The sequence below is a fragment of the Melanaphis sacchari genome, unplaced genomic scaffold (genome assembly GCF_002803265.2).
Source record: "Melanaphis sacchari strain LSU unplaced genomic scaffold, SCAv2.0 Contig116_pilon_pilon, whole genome shotgun sequence".
NCBI classification, from domain to species: Eukaryota; Metazoa; Arthropoda; class Insecta; order Hemiptera; family Aphididae; genus Melanaphis; species Melanaphis sacchari.
Genome location: NW_020270453.1, coordinates 977,744 through 1,000,007, shown reverse-complemented (window position 1 = coordinate 1,000,007; position 22,264 = coordinate 977,744). Strand labels below are relative to the sequence as shown.

Below are 22,264 nucleotides of genomic sequence, written 5' to 3'. Positions count from 1 at the left end.
TGTTATCAATGACGCGTGTAAAACGATAACGTCAACTGTTACGTCGAGGAAGTGGTGGGCGGAACTCCCCGACGGTGTACTATATTATATTACATGGTGTAATAAAAGTGTACAACTTATTACTGTATAGTGTAGACGTGCAGTGAATGCCAGATGTCGACATATTATTTCTTATTTCCTAGAATCCCATACGATTGTTAACACCCGGGCGTGTAATCCCAGTCTTAAGAACGTTCAACCTAACAAATACATGTTTAGCTATTCTAATTTTGTGTAGTAAGCAAATGTAAATAGACTAAATAGACCTATTATCAACTATGATCTATATGCTTTTGAGTTTTTCACGATATTCAAATGTTTGAATAGTTTTTTAGTAGGCATGTAAAATACTGCGATTTAATAATTCTTTTAACTTGCTTAAAAAATTAAAACACCGTAAATTTACCTACGAGAAAGCATAGATAATGTCCTTACGTCGAAACTTGTAATAGGTCAATTATCTCTATTGTTAAAGGTTATTTGTTTTTACTTATAATACAAAGTAATTCGTATTGTAAGACGGAGATATCACATACAGCTTATACAGGTGTGACGTCTTCGGTCTTCTCAGAGGTTGTTGTTCCTTCCAAATATGTAAGCTAAAATCCGTAAAAAGTGAAAAGTTCATCGCCTAACTGTACAACTTTACAAATATTACTCATATGGACACTCTTTTTTCACCATTGAAAAAACCTGAACTTTTGTTACTATCTTATCGAATTTTTTTAATAACTTGATTTTAATTATTAAAAATATTACATTGAAAAATTTGAAAAAAATTAAATAATAATTAAAACTACCCGCATAATGCATATTATGTTGTCTTAACGTCTTACAAACACATACCTAATTTAGCAAATTTGGGTATCAATATTGTGTTGTTAGCTTTTATTTATATAATATAATCAAATTTAATAGTAAAAAACATTGACTGTATTTAAAATTTTAAATCCAAATGTCTTTAAACTTAATAGGAGTGATAAAATTTTTAGATTGTAAGGTTTTACTAAAAACGTCATAATGAGGAGCCTACCATAATTGTCGATGTTGAAAATTCTATATATTCATAATTAAAAAATAAAATTAGGTAGGTATATATTATGATGAATTCAATAAAAACTTCAACCGCATATAAAAAAAATGTATAGGTAAGTGGGTACTGCTGTACTGTAAGATAGGTATCTAGTGTCAGTAGGTCACTGTAATGGATGTGTTTATCGTTTAATAATTGTACCTATACGAAATATGAATCTAAGCGGAGACTGCCAATCACTTATCTTAGTTACCTATATAGCAATATAAAGAAGTACCTACCTAATAAGTACATTTTATGTTATGATTTTGTCATTTTGATACTGCTATTAATGTAATTTATTTTATTATTTATTAGTAATATAGCCGATTGAATACATTTTTTCCGTAAGCATTTTATTTAACAATATCATTATGTTTGTGTATATAAAATATAATATATAATAATACACATAAACGAAAGTTTAATGAAACCATCACGGGCCATGAACAACATTTTTCGAATCTAACAAAATAATAAATGTTGTTATTCATAATTTAAATAGGTATGTAATTTAGTCTAAAAACTTAAAATGTCTATAAACAAAAATAATGTATTTATATTTTCTTTTAGATTCTTGAGTTTTGGCATGAACTATACTTATGGAGTACTTTGTATTAAATATTCAAGTCTTATAGCTATCAAAATTGCACATTTTATAAATTTTCGACTGCAAAAATATTTGTAAATTATAATTTTAACGAATGTAGACAAAATTTGAGTCTTAGTGCTTATAAGAATAGGTATAAGATAAAATATAAGTCTAAATATATTATATTATATTATAAACATCATAAAAGATAATATAATATGTCCATCTATATTTTAAATATTTATAGGTAGGTATATTTATTATTTTATCTTGAAGAACAACTTATGTTGTATTTTGTATGAAATTGTGTAGCTTTTGATTTAGTGAAACAAATGCTATCCATGCTTATAAAAGTATAACTAAAAATAGTTGAAAATCGTAAATGTCTATAAATAACTCATACAAAGTAGAAAAATTGTGAAAATGATATAATTTATAGAAAATGGTTATATGTATAAGTATTATTGGTGAAAATTTCAAGTATTTACATAGTTATTCTGGTTATTCATCTTCAATTTCAATAAAATATCAAACAATTTTAAGGAGAAATAGTTATTTTATGGGTAAATATTATTGTCGTAAAAATTTTAATTTCAAAAGGTTAAAAAAATTAACTTAATTATCCTGTAGACATTTTCATAAATTTCTAACTACAAAATAATTTTCAAATTTTCAAAATATAATTGATTTTATCAAAAACTGGATTTGCGTTTTTAAATTTTTTCAGTTATTTTGAAAAATACCTACTGAATTCGAAAAACAGATAAATTAAAGAAAACGGGTATTTTTAGCTGATCAAGGATTTAAGTTTGGGTTTTAAAATTACTTGTTCGTATTTAACTTTGTAAACGATAGTTGACAGTATAATAATGTTGGTATTTTAAACTATGAGCAATGTGTTGAAAAAATTTGCAAATATTGTCGTTAATTTGAAGAAAAAATTTTGAAATGTCTCATGCCAATTCATAAATGATTTAAATTTAAATCTTCTTATTTAGCTACGAGTGATAGTCCACAATATTCAAAACTATCCAAACGTATACTTTCCTGGGTGGACGTACAGACCGATATACTGTACCTATAACACTACTAGTGCTAATAATTAATAAATATATTATATTATTATATATGTATACATAAAAATAGGTAGGTATAATAAATTTTCAATCGTTAATTATTTTCATTGGATATTTAAATGAAAAAAAGATTATTCAATGGTTTTAATTATCATATTACAATGCTGAAAAAGTACACAATGAGTCTGAATATCCTGCATTAAATTCAATATTTCATAAGCTAATGAATATTGAACATTAATTTACACAAGTTAAACAAATAAATCTAGTCAAAATTAAAATCTAATAAATAATAATTAATACAAGTCCCATAAAATCTATTGCAACTGTTGGTACGTTTTATTTAAAATTTTTTACTTTATAAAACAAATATAAGACGTGTTATCAGTTATCATCTTATCTTCACTATTCGTGAATTTAAATGTTATAGTTATTAGTTATTAATTATTATTATTAATATAATTAAATAATTAAATTGAATATTCTGATCTTTATTGTCACTCCAGATATATATATAAAAAAAGCAATCGTACATAGGTAACAAAATAAATAATAATCATAATTTACTTTTCTTAATTATTCTAGTGTTTTGGTACTTGAATACAAAAAAACATAATTAATGTATCTACATATTATATATATATATAATATGTATATCATATAGTATATATATACTGAATAAATGTATTATAATGAAAATTCAATGTAGATCTATGTCAAAAATACTCTTTTGTAATTTCATTTTACCTCTTTCTAACTTATTATTGGTTTCAAAGGCACATTTTCAATTTTTGAAGTAGCAATGGAAACATGAATAGATGCAATCAATTTTTATTTATTTAACGTACACTTGTAATTTAGAATTTCTATATAGTATATTGAAATATTTTTAGGATTAGGTACATTATTTATTGCATTCTACAAATTTAAAACATAATATAAAGTTATATAAAACAATAAATAAATATATACCTGCTAGAAGTTATGAGTCTAAAATACTTATGAATTTATTCTCAACATTGTTTTGTTGATGGTGAGTCGATTGATGCCAGCTTAAATAATATTTTTTGGTAAAATTTGCATCGCATTGTTTGCAAACAAAAGTCATATTTCATAATTCAAAATAAAAAAACCTAATATTGTATACATATATTTTTAATAATTTAATAACTTGATGATATTATGGACGATTGTACATTAACAACAAAATAAACACCTGTATAAATGTTCAGATACTACAAAAATATAAAAATTGTATAGGTCAATTTATAAGGTGGTAATAAAGATTATTGATTATTTTATTATTTATTTATACGAAAAAGGAATTCCTGTATATGTACAAAATTAAAGTTCAATAAATTATTATTATTATCCTTGCAATTTTTATAAGTGCTGAAAAATTTAACATAATATAAAATTATATATTATCACTATATTATTTAATTATCTATATTAAAATAATAATAACAATAATATTTAAATTCAAGCGGTATTTTGAATGTTATCAGTGTTATCACGTTGTAGACTGTCGTGGTCTGAATATCAGGCAATTTTTTTGTCATGTGAAAGAATCTTAAGAATCGATGATGCTTATTGGCTATTGCTTGGTGTGCGCCGGGCGGTAATTACTTGATGGCTTGATCATGAGTTTAGTTTTAGTGAGATTAGATTAATTTGTTATAAAGTACTTAGTAGTTTAGTACTTACTACTTAGTACTTTATACTTTTTTAGGCGTTGTCATGCTCACAATGTGGAGAAAATCTATTCTAATTTCTAAGATTTATCCGTATAAATGTGTCTAACGTTATATACATCGTGATTATTGTGTACTTGTGTATCTATTTGTCTATAACAATGAGCACAATCGCTATAGACTATGGCCCACACGAATAACATTTCATATTTTCGTTTATTCTATAGCAGTACAAAAGTAACAACTGTAACTATTCATCGTGATCGTGTAACTCAAAATTGCGAGAAGTCTCCAATTGTTCTTGTTGTTGGTAAGTAAACAAATTTGTACGTTATGCATGAACATGTAGTGATATTTTACTTAAAGTGTGGATTACATTGAATGAATTTTCTCGTTTGTCAGCGAATAAAATTGTTTGAATCCACTTGTCAGATTACATTTTATGTATTAAACTTGTCCACTAGTAATTAGCTAGCACAGTTAAGAAGGGTTGCTTGAAAAATTGATTAATTCAATAGTTCAATAAAATATGATGAATGTATCACTTAATTTCAAACTACTCAGTAGTCACTACTAAATTATGTTTAAGGAATTATTCATTATTATTTCAATAAATGCACAAAAAGTAAAATTATCATCTATTAGTGTCTATTGTAAATTGATTTTCAACTTTAATCTCTGGTGAGCATCAAACAATAATACATAATGAATGGGTGACAGTTTATTGCAATAAGCCAGTCTTATAATAGTAAATTATCCTAACAGTGAGTATCGAGTAAATTTACCCAATGTATGTTATGCTTTATAAAACTTTCTGTGACACATTGATTTGCACTCTATTTACTTAAGGTAGTGACTACGAAAAAATAATAACCATAGATTATATGTTGGATAAAGTATTTATTAAATTGATTTTTGTAAATTTGTAGATTGAGTGAAAGAACTCTACCTGAATTATTAGTTAGCCTTAAACTAGGAGTATCACTTAATATGAACATTAGGACAACAGTAAATTATTATAAGTCCTATAATTAAATTAAAAAGTATTTTGAAATGGATTTATAAAGGCAGTAACGTTATAATACTGAATAACAACCTGTTCAAGTTCCTAACATTTGTTCCCTTTATTCATTTATATTATCATTATATCTATATTTAATGCCCACTCTCTAATAATCTAATGTAATAAAAGTAATGTGACACTTTTAGGTTCACTCATAATGTAAACAACAAGTAAAAATGTGGTTTTGGTTCGGATTTACATAGTAATGCACTTACTGTTTACTCATATTATTAATAGATAATAATATTATATTAATTCATGATATGTACATTATATTTCTATTAAAAAATCAAGCTATTAAAAAGTTATGATCATTCCGAGTTATTATTATTGACTTTATTTGGATACTATTATTACTTACACATGACTATACTTTCAACGTATTATTGTTGTATTATAGGTACTCAAAATTAGTCAAATGAATTTAATTTTACATTATTTAAAGTTCTTATTGTAGCATTTTCGTAATAAGTTGAAATTATTATTTATTCTTTTTGTCAAAAGTAACTTTGCTTACAACTCAATATAATTTTGTATTTATAAATAATGTTAGTTATTAATCAACTGAATATATGTAACATAATATGATAATACTGTTTTCATAGTGCCCTTATCAGCTTAATAAAATTATTTTATATTTTATAATTACTTAGTACTTACTATTGATATAATTCAATTTTGACTTAATTACAGATCTTGTATTAAACTATACACCATATTTCACTTCATTGTGTCATTTATCAGTTGTTTACTAATTCTCACTATGATAATATATAGTAGACACATATTCTAAAGTATTTGTTAAGAGTACTAAATATTTGTTTAATTCTAAGTAATCTAGTTCTTTCTATTATATTTTAATAACAAGTGTTGTAATTTTGTTTTATAGAAAACAATGATATCTAGCATCTGTATTTATAAGTGATTATTATTCAATTGATAGTTATTCTCTTTACATACAATTAAATAATTCAAATGTTTTCTTAAACATTTTGTTGATTTTTAAATGTTTAATCTCATTACTTTGGTATCAAAATATTATTGTACAGCTAATCAAAGTACACTGAAGCTAATTATTTATATTATTTTTGATCACTGCTAACTCATAATTTAGTTATTTATGTTTATTTTTTATTTTTTTATCTAGGTATAAATTGATAACAAAAATCTTAAATGTTCAGGAATTTACCAATAAATGAGAACCACACAATTAAGTACTCCACTTATACATTAAACATGAAAATTATTTCATACAAAAAACTATTGATGAATTAAGACATATTTTAATTACAATAATATTGTCAATATATTTATTAATGGTAAGTATTTTATTAGTTATTTTATGGAATCTACTTGATTGTCTTGTGACTTTTAGTTTCTATTGTTGTCCACTTGTTCCTTCATATTAAATCTTTAAATGGATACTACACATTTGAGTATTCTCAAACTTTGATAATTTTTACTATAATACATTTGTATACTATTTTTTTTAAGATTGTTACACACTTGGACACTTTAGTTTATTATAAATATTTATTATTAACAGTATGTCTCAGAAGTATTTTTCACCCTTAGTGTATCTCCTTGGCAAACAATAAATTTAAATGATGTAAGTTTTATAGCAATTAATAAAATACCAATTGAATGATATGAATTTCTAAATATTTTTTTCCAAATTTCAAATAAAAAGAATGCTTATACAATCAAGATTTTTTATTTTCAAACCATTATTTTGATCATATATCACAGTAATTTAAAATAATTTATATTAAAATTTAGATGAAACTTATTGAGTTGAAGTAAATTAAGCTTTTTATTTCATAACAATAATAGTTATATTTGAAATCTTTAATTGTATGCTTTAATTAATCTTAGTTGGAACAAGGATTTTTTTTACTTATAGATTTTTCATTAAAAAATATTTATTTCCAATTATTGGATCCTAGCATATTTATGAAATTTTCAATTAGAATATAATTATTGTTAATATCTTTCCCTTTTTTTATCATTTCTGATTTGTTTTATATTTAATATGATTATAACATTACATTCATTTTGTATTTTGGAATAATTTTATTTTAAAGTATTTTAATTTAAATATTTGATAGTTATTTCTTGCATTTCCAATTTTGTAATGTCATCTAACACTGACATATTTGATACTTTTTGGAATGATAATAAGTCTAATCCTTCAATAGATTTATTTTAACATGCAGATTTAGTCATCTTTATGTCATACTCACTAAATTTCATCAAATTATATGTCATATTGTTACTTTATGTAAAAACTAAAATGCTAAGCTAATAAAATTAAGTATTAATTTTAGTATATGTTTACTATTACAAAATTATTGTTGTTAATTTTATTGTTATATTTTTGTTGACAATTGTTAAAGTTATATATATATTTTAAATATAAATTATTGTTTCAGTTACTAGAAAGATCCTGTATACACAACAGAAAATATTGAAGATTAAATAAAAACAGAAATGGAAATTGACTTTTATATATGAAATTTTTTTTATAAATGAAACAAATATGTGTTCATAATTTGCAATTAAAACATAATTAATTATAGATTAAAAACTTTAGAATAAAAATATTGACTTTAAATCATAAATTACAACTAATTACAAAGTGATATCATCCAAAAACAAAAACAACAGTTTACTTTGCTCCCTCTCCAGCCAAAAAAATAAAATCAAACTATTATTATAAGTAAGGATTTATGATGAATCTTAGTAGTTGTTAAGTTATTGTATACTTATTTAATTGTAAATTAATATTGTATGATAAACTGATAAAAATTATAATGATAAATTATGTTGATTCAATGCCAGATAGTATAAACTTCCAGATTTTCCTTTGTAAAAAATAAATAAAAATATTCACGCCTCTGAAACAGGAATATCCCTAAAACCCATACTTAATTGAATTTAAAAAAACTGCTCAACACTTTTTTGAAGTAATTTTCTCAAACATCTATCTTAAGCACTGTAGTATTTATCACAAATAATTCATTTATATGGCTTTTCTCCGGTGATAATTAATTACTCTTAATGTGAGTTTTGCTAGGTTATCAAAACTCTTGTTAGGATTTATACTGGAGAATAGTCATATAAATGAAGTGTTGGTAATAAATATATTTTTCAAGCATCAATTAAATATTAATTTTTACTATAGTATTTATTGCAAATAATTTATTTATATGGTTTTTCTCCGGTATTAATTGATTACTCTTAATGTGAGTTTTGCTAGGTTATCAAAACTCTTGTTAGGATTTATACCGGAGAATAGCCATATAAATGAAGTGTTAGTAATAAATATGTTCATCAAGCACCAATTAAATATTAATTTTTTACAGTAGTATTCATTACAAATAATACATTTATATTGTTTTTATCTGGTATTAATTTATGATTCTTAATGTGGGTTTCTATACAGCTTAGTACTAATGATTTTGATTTATTTATTTACACATGATTTATAATGATGAGTCTATGAATTTATAGTTATTGTAAAACAACACATTTTCTAATAGTTCTTAGAATTTATAATTATTTGGTAGATCATTACACTTCTTTACAAAGAAAAACATAAAGGTTCAAATAAAATCATAAAATGTAATGCTGTTTGATAAAAGAAACATCAAATAAATTATAAGTAATTTATTCGTCCTTTTTTTTATTCCTTAAATTATTTATCTATACATTTGTTCATAAACAATTAACTATTATACACAATACACATTTTATTACATTAGAAAGTTAAAAAATAAATTTAATTGATAAAACTAATATTACTAATGATATCATTAAATATATGTTATTGATTTTAAATATATTATAATTATTTTACTGTAAAATAATTTTTGTATTTATTCTTAAAATATGATTCAAAATTTTTATATGTTTATAAACTTAACTTGTGTTATAATTATATTATAATTTAATAGGTGTAATCAACTATCAATGTATTCTTACTATACATTAATCTTAAATAAATTTTATATTATCCATAATATTATTTTTAACAAGCATTTTCTTTATTAAATATTTTACTTGTAATTTAATTTTTAATAAGTTTTCCTTGTCACCTTGTAAATGTTATTGAATGAATTTACCAATAGTATATATCATCATTAATAAATAATAATATAAAGTGCTTCTTAATAAATGGAAGTATATTTTTTAATTATGATGTTATAGAAGGTTATGTATAAAAATATTTACTTGAATAAATAAATTAGTATTATATATATATAGCAATTTTGGTTTAACTTGCCAAATTTATTGATGATACCTTGCCAATGCAATAGTCATTCTACTTGGCAATAAAGTAATGCTGTATGCTAAATTACATAAACTGTGTGAAAATTGATATTACCCAATCCATAGGCAGGTAATATGGTATATGCTCAAAAAAATATTTGTGTACACAATTATAGTATTCAGTTGACTTAAGCTCTTAACATATTTATATATAATTTACAAAGTGTTGAATTTATGATTTACTAATTTATAATTTTAAAAAAATTAACAATAAATATACTTTTCGAGTACCTTGTTAAGAAACAAACTTACTAATGATTTAGAAGTAAATCAATCATAAAATACTTTAGATATAATACTTATGATGAAATAAATTTGAACAAAAATTTAAATTATTTAACCATTTGTTAGTGTATAGACATTTTTTTGCATCTTAAGTGTGTTGAGGTTTATTGCACTCTACAATTTAATAAAATAACATAAAATCAATTTTATAGTTCAACTTTTATTAAAATTGAATTGAATAACAACTTGTTAACATAGATATAATATTATCTAAAAAAAAAAAATAATTTTTAGTAAAATTTTAATAGTATTTTACGAGGAAAATATATTTTACTTTTAACTATAAAAAATGTTTGCATTATAGGATACAACATAAAAAAGGATTTCATGCAGGTAAAAATTTGATTTGAAAAATTTCAATCACTAATGTTGTGCAAAATCTTATCACGTGGAGTTTAATAAATTCCAACACACTGATGAAGGGTTAAGAAGCATAATGAAGTATAATTAATTTGAAATTATACATTGTTAAGGTTATGATCTCATGAGTTGACTGTATTGTCTTCAACTTAAAAATGTACAACATAACAAATTTATATTCAATAGAATACATTTTGTGATGTTAGTTTTAATAATACAATACATTTACGAAATACTTTGAGTATCATCTAATTCATAATACTAATTGCCTACTTATTTTTAATATAAAGCAAGTTATTACTAAACTATTACTCATAACTCACTTTAAAATTAATTATAAAACCGACGAAAAAATAAAGATAATGATCATAATTATATTGTAAGCCATAAGGGAACCCACTCTGATCCATATTGGGAGTTCCAATTATTTCTTTATATCTATTTCAGTTTTAAATCCATCATTTGAGACTAGGCCGGATCATTGGAACGTTTACTGTCAGATGTCCTTTATCATCTCAATTAATACATTTTCTCATTTATAGAAAAGACATTCCGTTTGACTATGAATGATCAATAAACGTTCGATTATTCTGCGAACTTACAATTATCACGAGTCTCGTGACCTCCAAGCGTTTTGAATTTTCGCGCGTTAATAGAACGTTTCGTCCCGGTGTATTCAAACGTTCACAGTTCTCGTTGTGATGGGCGGGCAGTCTTGCTTATCGTTATCGTGGTTTTTTTTTTTTTTTTGTTTTTCTTGTGTTCGTCTCCCGAACCAGAAGTGCTTTACTACACGAATTATTAATCCGTTGATAGTGTTGTGTTTATTCCTGATTTCTTCGTACACAACGACAGCGATCAGTATCCAGTGACAGTTTATACCTATTTATGACCACGATTAACAGATCAACGGACGACATGTAACACGGTCACGACTGTTTTTTTGATTCTACCAAAACAGAGTACACTGCTGATCGTAGACACCCCGAGGGCTGTACAACGCCGTCCTTTCTGGCTAACGCTTCTAGTAAAAGATCTGATGCCCGTCGTATTGCTCAAATCTGTTGATAAATGATGAAAATGAGCGACGAAACGCCAGTCAGTTCACTGGTTCTACCAGTTTTGATCAGGCCAATTTTGTCTCAGGTATTTAATTATTATTAATTTTCTACGCTATAACAATCCTTTCTAAAATGTTCTTTATTATTACTTCTTTGGTTCTATCATATTTTTGATTTTAAATCAAATTGTTCTTATGCCGTTTACACAAATGTTATTGTGTTAAAACTAAATTATGATGTAATTTTCAGTTAGAGAAACGCAATGTTTCTGCATCTCAAACTTTACGGTCAGCTTTGTTTAAAACTGAAAATACTCATCCTGGATTTGCGTACAATTTGGTAGCTGGTATTATGAAACAAGGTGATATTAGCATTAATATGAATGAGAGTGTATTAAGACTTCAAGGCACAGTTTCTGATCTAGAAGGTAAATTTTAAAGTACCATTTAGTGTTAAGTATTTAATATTTTAAAATTATTTTATACATTTCCATTCTTTAAAATTTAAGAACAAGTTCTCTTATTTTAGTTGCATGTGAAATTTGCATAGTAAAAATTATTATAGGTGTATTATCATCAACTTGAATTTTGACTATCTTGATATATGAACCTACAGATGTTTATTAAATATATTATATTACTCTGCTTTTAATCAATAGGTTATTTATTATAACAATAATTAAATCATGGAATTATATATATTTGTATACATTTAATGGTCAATCATAGTGTATGTTAAGTTAGTATAAAATATATTACATTTAATATAATACAGATTCTTTTGGAGTATATTTCATAACTTTGTAGTTCTGAATTTGATACCTTTCTATCAAGTATTCCCACAAAACTTGGTTGAGTTGCACCTAATTTAATTTCTCTTATATTTTACTTTAATATTTAGACATTTTTATCTACTTAACATGGCTTTTAAAACCAATTAGTAGCCAATGTGTCAAGTCTGAATATTATGAATAATATTAAATTTCATAATTATTCAATTGCTGATAAATTTTTATGATTGTTATTAGAACTTTCTCAGAAATTCATATTTTTTCATTTTAGTAACTACTTTAAGGTATTTTTAACAATATTTTTCACTGATTTCACAGACAACTAAATAATGTACTTTTTATAATAATTACTCTTAGTTATATCTTCGGTACCTAATACTTTTAGGATTTTACAAAATGTATTATTCATAAAATATCCAATAAGTAAATGTATGCAAAGGTGGTATACATTATATAATATATTTATATATATTATTTAATGAAAAATTTTCTCTACACTTAAGTAGCAAGTGAATATACAATTTAGACAAATACAATCCTAAACTAAACTATTACTTTTTGTACCATATTATTGTTTTTTGTGTATTTTACTATTAGTTTTTCAGAAATTATAATTAAAAAATAATGAATTAATAATTAATTAACATTGCTGCAACTTGTTTAATATCAATTTAAAATTAAAATATTAAAACTTTTCATATGAACCATGATTTTTACAAACATAATTGGCTATTTTTAGTACATACAATATTAGTTGATGTTTAATAATGATAATAATATAATAATAATTGTAGGTAGGCACTTAATTTTGATATTTTCAATTAGGTGTTATAATTATATTATTTTGTTTTTTTTTCCTTTAACTAAGATGATTATTTGTTTGTTAAGACTAAATATTTATTTGTTATAATTTCTTATTATGTCATGCTGATTATTGTACCACTCTGTATTTATTTTATGGATTGTAATAAAAGTATAGGGTATTATAAAAACCATTATTCTTAATACCTAATTGTTTATGCATGACTAAGAATTGTTTTACTATTATACTTCAGATACTAATCAAATAAATAAACTAAAGTATTTGAATAAAATCCCTTGAATTACCTAAATTTATTAAATTTTAACATAAGTACAAAACAGACTGTAGATTTTATGACTATACTACATAGAATTTATATTTATTAAAGTTAAAATATTCTAGTGTCTTTTTTTTTTCAATATTGTTGATAAAAGGTAAATTAAGAAATTTTTCATAAAGGTTTCTGTTATTTATATTAATCAAAACTTGTTTTGTGGATAATTGATTATCAAAATTCAAAATTCTTAAGTAAACAAACCAAACTTGGTATTATTCTTTATTCTTTGTCAGCTTTTAAGTACTGTTATTTGATAAATAAAATAAAATAAATTAAAAGTTAAATATTAATGTATAATTAAGTTTAAGTTTATTAATAGTTTAGTAGGTTTGAAGAGTTGTTAATTTTATATTGTATATTTTATTATAACATAAAATATTAAACTATCAATACAAATATAATAAAATATTATATGTTAATTAGGTGGCGAACATCGATTAAATAGATCTGAAGATGCATTTCAAGAATTAAATAAAAAATCTATGGCTTTAAAAAGAATATTAAGTCGCATACCAGATGAAATCAATGATCGTAAAACGTTCTTGGAAACAATTAAGTAAGTTTCCAATAATGTCTATATATTTGTAAAGAAACATAGTTTCATAGTTTTATTGCTATCACATATTTGTAAATATGATGAATTGTTCATGGCAACTTTTTTAAATAACTTTATATATATATATATATTTAGTCATTTAGATTTTGAACCATTACTACTGGTAAAGTGGTGATATTTTTTTTTAAACATAGTTTAATCATATATCTTATTGTGTATTTTATGTAGACTTAGTAAGATATGTTATATTATCTATAATTTATGTATAATTTATAATCTTTAATTTTCTATTATAACTGTATTTAAACAAAAAGTGACTATGCAAATCACAGAAAGGACATAATACAATTATCTTCAAAACTCGCCAAAGAATAATTATTATTAATCAACAATTAAGTTATACTTGAGTTTTTAATTGTATTAAGCTGATATAAAAAATATATTGATTGTATTTTATATAGTCAATTTATAAATATACAATTTATTATAAGGTTTTCAAAAACCTTATAATAGTTTTTGAAAAATGTAAAATAATTTGTTTTCAAATAATAAATCACTTAAGTCTAAGAATTATTTAAATGTTTAAAGATATTATTAAATGAGTTAATTATCATATATACTTAGATTTAAAATATGAGTTTTTAGTTTGTTTAACTCTTATACTAACTTGTTTTATTTATAATTACAGAGAGATAGCTAGTGCTATAAAAAAATTACTTGATGCAGTAAATGAAGTATCTGCATATATTCCAGGGCCTAGTAATAAACAAGCATTAGAACAGAGAAAACGTGAGTTTGTTAAGTATTCCAAGCGGTTCAGTAATACACTGAAGGATTATTTCAAGGAAGGACAGTAAGTAAAATTAATACTTATTTATAAAACATTAACATTTCCTACAAGAACTTAAGATAGTATCTGTTGAATTATAAGTGACATTTACGTTTTGACAATTTAGCAAAATTCCACCAATACTTATTAAAAAATATTTCAACTAAAAATGAAAGAAATGAAGAAAATTTTTATGTTTTTGATAGTTGATATTAATCTAGCCGTATAAATTATAAATCTTGTAAAATTTAATAAAAATAAATGCATAAAATAATCAATTTAAAAACAAAAATGTTAAAAATTTTCTTTCATGATTTTCAGTATACCTAAAAAAAAAAAGTGTTTGAAAAAAATACTATTTTAATAATGAAAGATAACTTAATTTTTTTAATTTTTTTATATACAACTTAATTAGTTTAATTGCAACTCAAGTTCATAAACTAATGGTCAAAATATTGTTTTTAAAAATTATTAAAAGAAAAATTAATTTCAACAATTTATAATATGATATATATATATATATTCTTATATCAAGATACTATAATGCTTGCTAAACTTTAAGAAAAATTTTAATTATTATTTTATATATTTTTTTTAACACTAGAAAATATTTTTTAAAGTTTTGTTAAAATAATGGAATAAATTTTTGTTTTGTTTCAGTGCCAATGCAGTATTTATCAGTGCCTTATATTTAATTCACCAAACAAACCAAATTATGATAACTGTAAAAAGTAAATGTGAATAACATTTTTAATTTATCTTATATTTCAATTAAAAAGTAAACAATGTAATACATTCCATTACCAATTATTTATCTCATAGAAAAAAAAAAGAATATAATGTTATATAGTTTTAAAATAGTATCAAAGTATATTTTAAATATCTATCTTGTATTTTCTATTTAAATACTTAAACATATTTAGAAAATTATTTATAAATATCACTATTTTTACAAATACTTTTGATCTATTTATGAACAATATTATTTTTATTTTGAGTTTTTGAATTTTAAAGACTTATTTTGATGAAGTTAAATTTCTACTTTTTTTCTTTTATTATATTTTAACTAGCAAATTCTTATTACAAATTTTAATATATAATAGCACTTGACCATTTCAAATAAATCTTTTTGTTTGTTAACATTCAATTATAATTATGATTTGTTTTATAGTCAATAGTGTTTAATTGTCACTATTATTTCGTACATATAATAAATATTCATAAATGTTATATTTTTATGCACAGTATTAAAGTTAAAAATGTGATAAAGTACAAGTTGTACTAATAAATTCTTATATCATACATAAAGGAATATAGTGTGTTAAGTATCAAAATTAAATTATTACCATTATTTATTATTAAAATTTAAATTAACTACAAAATACATTTTTATTTTTTAAATAATGATTATGTTTAGAACATTTCAAAGCTCTATTTTTAATTATTATGAATAAACAACTGTTAACCCTTATCTAAACTTATTACTATTTACTCAACTAATACATTGTAATTGAATTAATAAAATAGTATATTATTAGTTAATTTATTTTATTTATATATATATTATATATATGTAAAAAAAAATCTAATTTGTTTAGAATGTAATATTTGAAATCAATTATTATCAATAGAATATTTTATCACTTCCCATAATTATTATAGGAAAATAAATTTAGAAACATGTGCAATTTACCTTAAATGTCAAAAAATTATTATACAGGATTTTAAACAAAAAAGTATTTTCTATTTTTAAAATTACATGTTTACTATATGTTTTATTTCATTGTGTTGTTAATTATGTATAAAAACATTTATATTGAAATAGGGATCAAATGAAGTGATATTGAATGAATTGCTTAGATAAATTAAAATTAGTTAAATGTTTTAAGTTTGTTTATTTTTTTTTTTCTAAAGTGTGTGAAATAAAACTTCCTTAAAATTGTTCTAGTATGAATTCTATTAAGTATAATTTGAACTTATTTTCTCATAAGAAAAAAGTATATTTATAAACATACATAATATTCTGTATGGTATCCTTTTTTTTTTCAATATTTTTTGGATTGTTTACAAAGTATTTTTATAAATTTATTTTTTTTATAAAATCTTACCATTTATTAACAGTAGTATTTATTTAAAAGTTGTCTCAGTAACAAGAATGTGTGTAGAATGTTATAAAGCATATAAATATAGTTAGAAGTATTTAATATTTATGTTATTATTTCAAATATATTATAGATAAATATGAATTACATAAAATATTGTTACAATTTATTAAATCAAACCACTTGAAATTCAATTCTCGGTGTTATAAATTATAAATTAGTAGTAAATTTCTATGTTAAATGACTATCATATATTATTAAATATAATATTCATACGGACGATGACACAATGTATTATAAGTTATAATAGTTATTATATTATTTCATCTAGAACATTTAATTGTAGTCATAACTTAAAAAACATTAACATAAAACGTTTTATTATTTTTTTGGCTTGAACTTTGAAGAACTTCATTTTTGCAAATAATTTTTAATCTGTATTTTAATTTTTAAGATAGTTACAAATCATAAATAACAAATACAAACCTACATAACTTATACTATATAATAGTATCATTTAAAATACTGAGATATTTATTGTGTGCTATAAATAAATAGATATTTATAGAATTTTTTATAGATATTTTTACTGACTATTTTAATATTAGCGTAAACATTAAACAATTATGTTTTTTTTTTATAATAGCATTAAATAATAGGTGGCTAATTTAAAGGACACTTCTTAGGCACTGCATATCTTTATTCTTGATGCAATATTCATATTTGTGTTTATTCAAATTAATGTCAGAATATCAGAATGTCGGATTAAGAGTTCATTTTTCAAAAACATTACAGTTTTTTTAATAAAACAAATAGATTTCTTTCTGTTAAAATATGTATTTAATTCATTTATTTTGTGAAGTCATTTTTTCAAATATAAGGTAACTGAATTATTATTATGTAACAATAATGAATCTGTCATTATATCAAGATATTTTATGTTAGCAATAAAGTTCAAGGATAATAAAAATATATATATATGCTGATTGCCAAACTGAATTTACTTATCTATATTTAACACCTGCTAACAAAACGCACAATTCTCATAATTACATTTAATCAATATGGAAAAAGATAGGACTCCTATTTCACAATAAAATCCTTGTATCTTGAGCACAAAATATGAAAAGGTATTTTGTTAGACATAGTTAACTCCTTCATGTCAATTTGGATTGTGATTGATAAAGCTATTCATTTTTATTGAGTCATTTAAATGTTTGATAAAATTTGATTATTATAATGAACACAATTTTAATTTTTAATTAGTTTCAATAATAAACACTGAAGCCCCTAAAAAATTGTCTTGTATTATAAATTTAGCAAGCAAAATTTTTAGGAAATAGGGAACTATTAAGAATTTAAAATCTAAATTTCATATTAATTCAATCATCTAAATAAATGACAGTAAGATGGTGGAACACAATTTATGCTTATGAAATAGTAACAAAATGGTGCAATTCAAAGTTGGGAGCATAGAAAAACAAAAAAAAAAGAAACAACTTAATATCTAACATATGCCAATTATAAGAAAGTACATAAAGTAGACACATGACACTTATCGTATTAGCCAATACTTAAACTCTAGTAGTTGTATGTTGCACATACTAGATATATTTCTTGTAAGATAATATTTTTAATTGCCCAAACAGCATTTTTTTCTCTACGCAGTGTTAGTAGTTTATCAATGCCTAATAATACAGACTACAAAGCTTTTAAAGCTTTTTGATGTGTGGTTTTTCTATGTTTTAAGTGAGAAAATTCGTTATTTTTTCTTGTCCAGATATCATCTCATACATTAATATAATAATACACCATAATCTGTACCAATCTAAAAGGAATATTAAAAACATAAAACGACAAACATTACATAATTTTACAATTGACAATAATATTAAATCACTATGACACAATATTGTAGGTACTTGTCGTACTTCTCTTTTAGACCTTCGGTAAAATAATTAATAATTAATACTTAATAGTTGACATTGTTGACAATTATATTATTGTTATAAATGTAAATATAAAATGTTATCAAATAGTATTTAAATTTTTTTTCGTCGAACGAGGGGAAAAAATTATATTATAATAATCATTGGGTGTGCTACACTGCAGTTTTGGTCATATGATATTTCGGTCATCGTTTAGTGACGATTTCCGTTGAAAAAAAAAAAAAACATTAATCTGCAAATCGTTTTTCATTTTCATTGTCTTGCTAGTTTGCTACCATCGTATATTCTTATTTCGTAGTTCGCACGCTCCACCACAAAATAATCGGTCATTAGATTTGTCTCAAGTTTTTTCGGCTGTAGTTATAAAATATTGGTTATTTACATAACAATTCTAATCTATTCCTTGCACATAAATGCAATTAATCATACCATTATTAATTATTCTATCCTGTTATAAATAACGTTCAAATTTCCCATTATATCTAACATATAGGTAAGTACACGTTCCTTAATCCTTGTATAATTGGTATGTACCTATTAATGTTGACTTGCATCATTTGGGAAACTTAATGTTGAAAAAATATTATTAAATAATATTTTGGGATTTTAAGGGACAATGGAAAATTATAGTTAAAATTATATTAATTTATTTATTAATAGGTACTATTAAATCAGACATTTATTAATCGTAGAATACTAGAATAGCAAAATTATCATCTGCTTAAAATACAATAATATATTACTGATTTACTTATATATAAAATTTATACAACATAATATAAGACATACCTTGGTAGTAAGTATTATCAGGTCAAAAAAATCAATGATAAAAGATTGTTAATTTATTTAATAACTATTATTTTATTTCTGAAAAACATGATTATTTACGAAATTACCAAAACAAACGATTTTTAACAATAGATATAGATAGGTATAAAACAATTTGCAATTTTTTGTGAATTTTATCAGCAATTGAACTTCATTTCTAATAAATAAAATTTATGTAAAACATTCTATTAAATTATTTGGTATTTTTACTTAAAATCGAAAATTTATTATTTATAAATCGAAGAAAGTAAGTATTTTAAATGCTTATGAAAACAAAACAAAACAAAACATTTTGAAAATTGTACTTATCCTAAAAAATACTAAGTATAAATATTTAATAAAAAACTCGAGTTTCTAAAGTTATTCATTATTTAATAAAAACAAAATTATTAGTTATTTTAAAACGAATACATTTTTTTCGCTCTGCTTAGATTCTAAAATTTATCAATTCAAAATTGTGCAATAACAAAAACACTCAATAACAAGAATAATTTTTCAATAAATACCTAGAATAAACGTTTCCTCCAGGGCCCGACTAATACTTATTTCCAAATATTTTTATTTATCTTTCTTTGTAATATGATTAAAATAATAATTATTGTATTTTTAATGATGTATTTATTTCATTATGTACTTTTTTGTATATCGTTCTTTTAAAGTAAAATAAAATACCTAGCAACTTTGATTAAATTAGTATTCTGAAAAGTGAAATTTCAGTCAATTTAAAATTAATTCGGAAAAATTACAACAAAATTAAGAAAACAAATAATTACGAAATAAATTTAGATTGTTATTGGAATTAAATTTTGAAATATTAAAAATAATCATAGATGTTCTTGAAATGTTTACTAAATTTATTAATTTTATTTGTTTTATGATAAAAATTTTGATTTCTTAGTTAAAAAAGCTTAGGAATTGATTAGAAGGTTTCTCATTAATTATTTTTTACTGTAAACTAAAAAGTATCAAAAAAAAGTTTTTTCGAAAACTTTTTTTTTTATTTTTATTTATAATTAGTTGAAGTTAAATTTTAGATTCTGAACGTGGTGATAAATATATTGATTTTACGATAATGAATGTTGGGTATACGATGAGTTGTCAATAAAATGCTTCAAATTTTCAACTTCGATTTTAAATAAAATTTTAAAATATTAAAAATATTTAGGCATGATTCTTTTTATGAGTATTTTAAGTTCAAATTTGCAAAAAAATTCTAACTATTTTATAATCAGTACCTAATTCATAAAAACTTTTATTTTTGTATCCAAGTTTTGAAAATTGAGTACAAAATTCGTCATATGTAGTTGATACTGAAACCATAGAATCTAAAAAATATATTAAGGTAATTATTTTTATAGACTTTTTAAATTTTAATATCTTAAGATTAAACATTTAGTATTAAGTCATATTAATTGTGTGGTTATTAGTGTCTAAATTTTGGATATTCAAGTAGGTACATAAATAGTTATAAAACATTATTTTTTATTCTGTTGTAGTTAAAAATAATTGTATAAACATAAATACATATTATTAAAAAAAAAAAAAAAAAATACATTAAAAACTAGAGTTTTTATGCAAATTAGTTTTTTTACAAAATCGTCAAATTCGATTTTATTTTAAAATTAATAACTATAATAACTTAATTTTTTTAATTTTTCCGATTTATTGATAATAATATTTGTTCGTTTGAAAGAACTTGAAAATATAATACAAGTTCGTCGTAAGTTCTTACAGAATTTCAAATATGTCGAAAATACAGTTAATTTTTTTTCTTCTATAACGTTTTAAAATTTAAGTTAATGAATTTTATTAAAATTGTGTAATTTACAAATTATATATGCGTATAGTTCAAAATACATAAGTAAAAAAAAACGAAACACAACGTTATTCTCAAGTTTTTTAAAAGAATTTAAAAATTAATTGGATATTTGTACAAAAAATAATGATATTTCGCTAAATAATTTTTAATATTTTATTTTAAATCGAATAATATTAACAATATAAGCTTACAACATTTTACTATTACTAAGTGTGGCGAATTCTTCAGGCATACTCAGCATGCGCCGTATGTTTAAGAATAAAAATGTAATTAATTAAAACACCAAAATTATTTTGTATTCCATCATAATATATTACTTATTTTAAAAGAAACATAATGTATGATAAAAATATCATCTATTTCTGTTATACTTATCTAGTTATATGTGTTTATCTTTATTGTAACATTTAACGACAAAGCATGCGATAGATGTGTGCGCAAGGCGCAAGCTATACTAGTATACTACGCTTGTTATTGCTGTGAAATATCGAGACCTCTTGTAATAGCAGCGCGGTGCTAACCACTCAGGGCAAGCTCATTCTTTTGCGCTTTGTCAATGTCGTTATTATATAATGTACGTCTACGAGTACCTATACAATTTTTCTTCATTTTGTTTTATTGTGCTATTTTTTAATATCGTTTAATGTCATAGCGTTTAGTACTTTGGTACTATAATAA

At 22.5% G+C, this 22,264-nt stretch overlaps 1 protein-coding gene across 1 annotated transcript; it reads left to right on the top strand.

Annotated features, from left to right (window-relative positions):
* Positions 1–11,257: 11,257 nt before the first annotated feature.
* Positions 11,258–15,704, top strand: LOC112603955 (programmed cell death protein 10). Its single transcript, XM_025352789.1, has 5 exons — positions 11,258–11,659; positions 11,824–12,001; positions 13,927–14,059; positions 14,748–14,912; positions 15,549–15,704. The coding sequence occupies exons 1-5, from the start codon at positions 11,585–11,587 to the stop codon at positions 15,631–15,633; spliced, it is 636 nt and encodes a 211-aa protein (XP_025208574.1). The 5' UTR covers positions 11,258–11,584; the 3' UTR covers positions 15,634–15,704.
* The last annotated feature ends 6,560 nt before the right edge of the window (positions 15,705–22,264 follow it).

What these genes read in the sequence shown, in the direction of transcription:
- LOC112603955 (XM_025352789.1), top strand. Translation starts at nt 11,585, where the DNA reads ATGATGAAAATGAGCGACGAAACGCCAGTCAGTTCACTGGTTCTACCA. An exon ending in TCAGGCCAATTTTGTCTCAG is followed by an intron (nt 11,660 to 11,823) that starts GTATTTAATTAT and finishes TGTAATTTTCAG; the next exon opens with TTAGAGAAACGCAATGTTTC. An exon ending in ACGTTCTTGGAAACAATTAA is followed by an intron (nt 14,060 to 14,747) that starts GTAAGTTTCCAA and finishes TTATAATTACAG; the next exon opens with AGAGATAGCTAGTGCTATAA.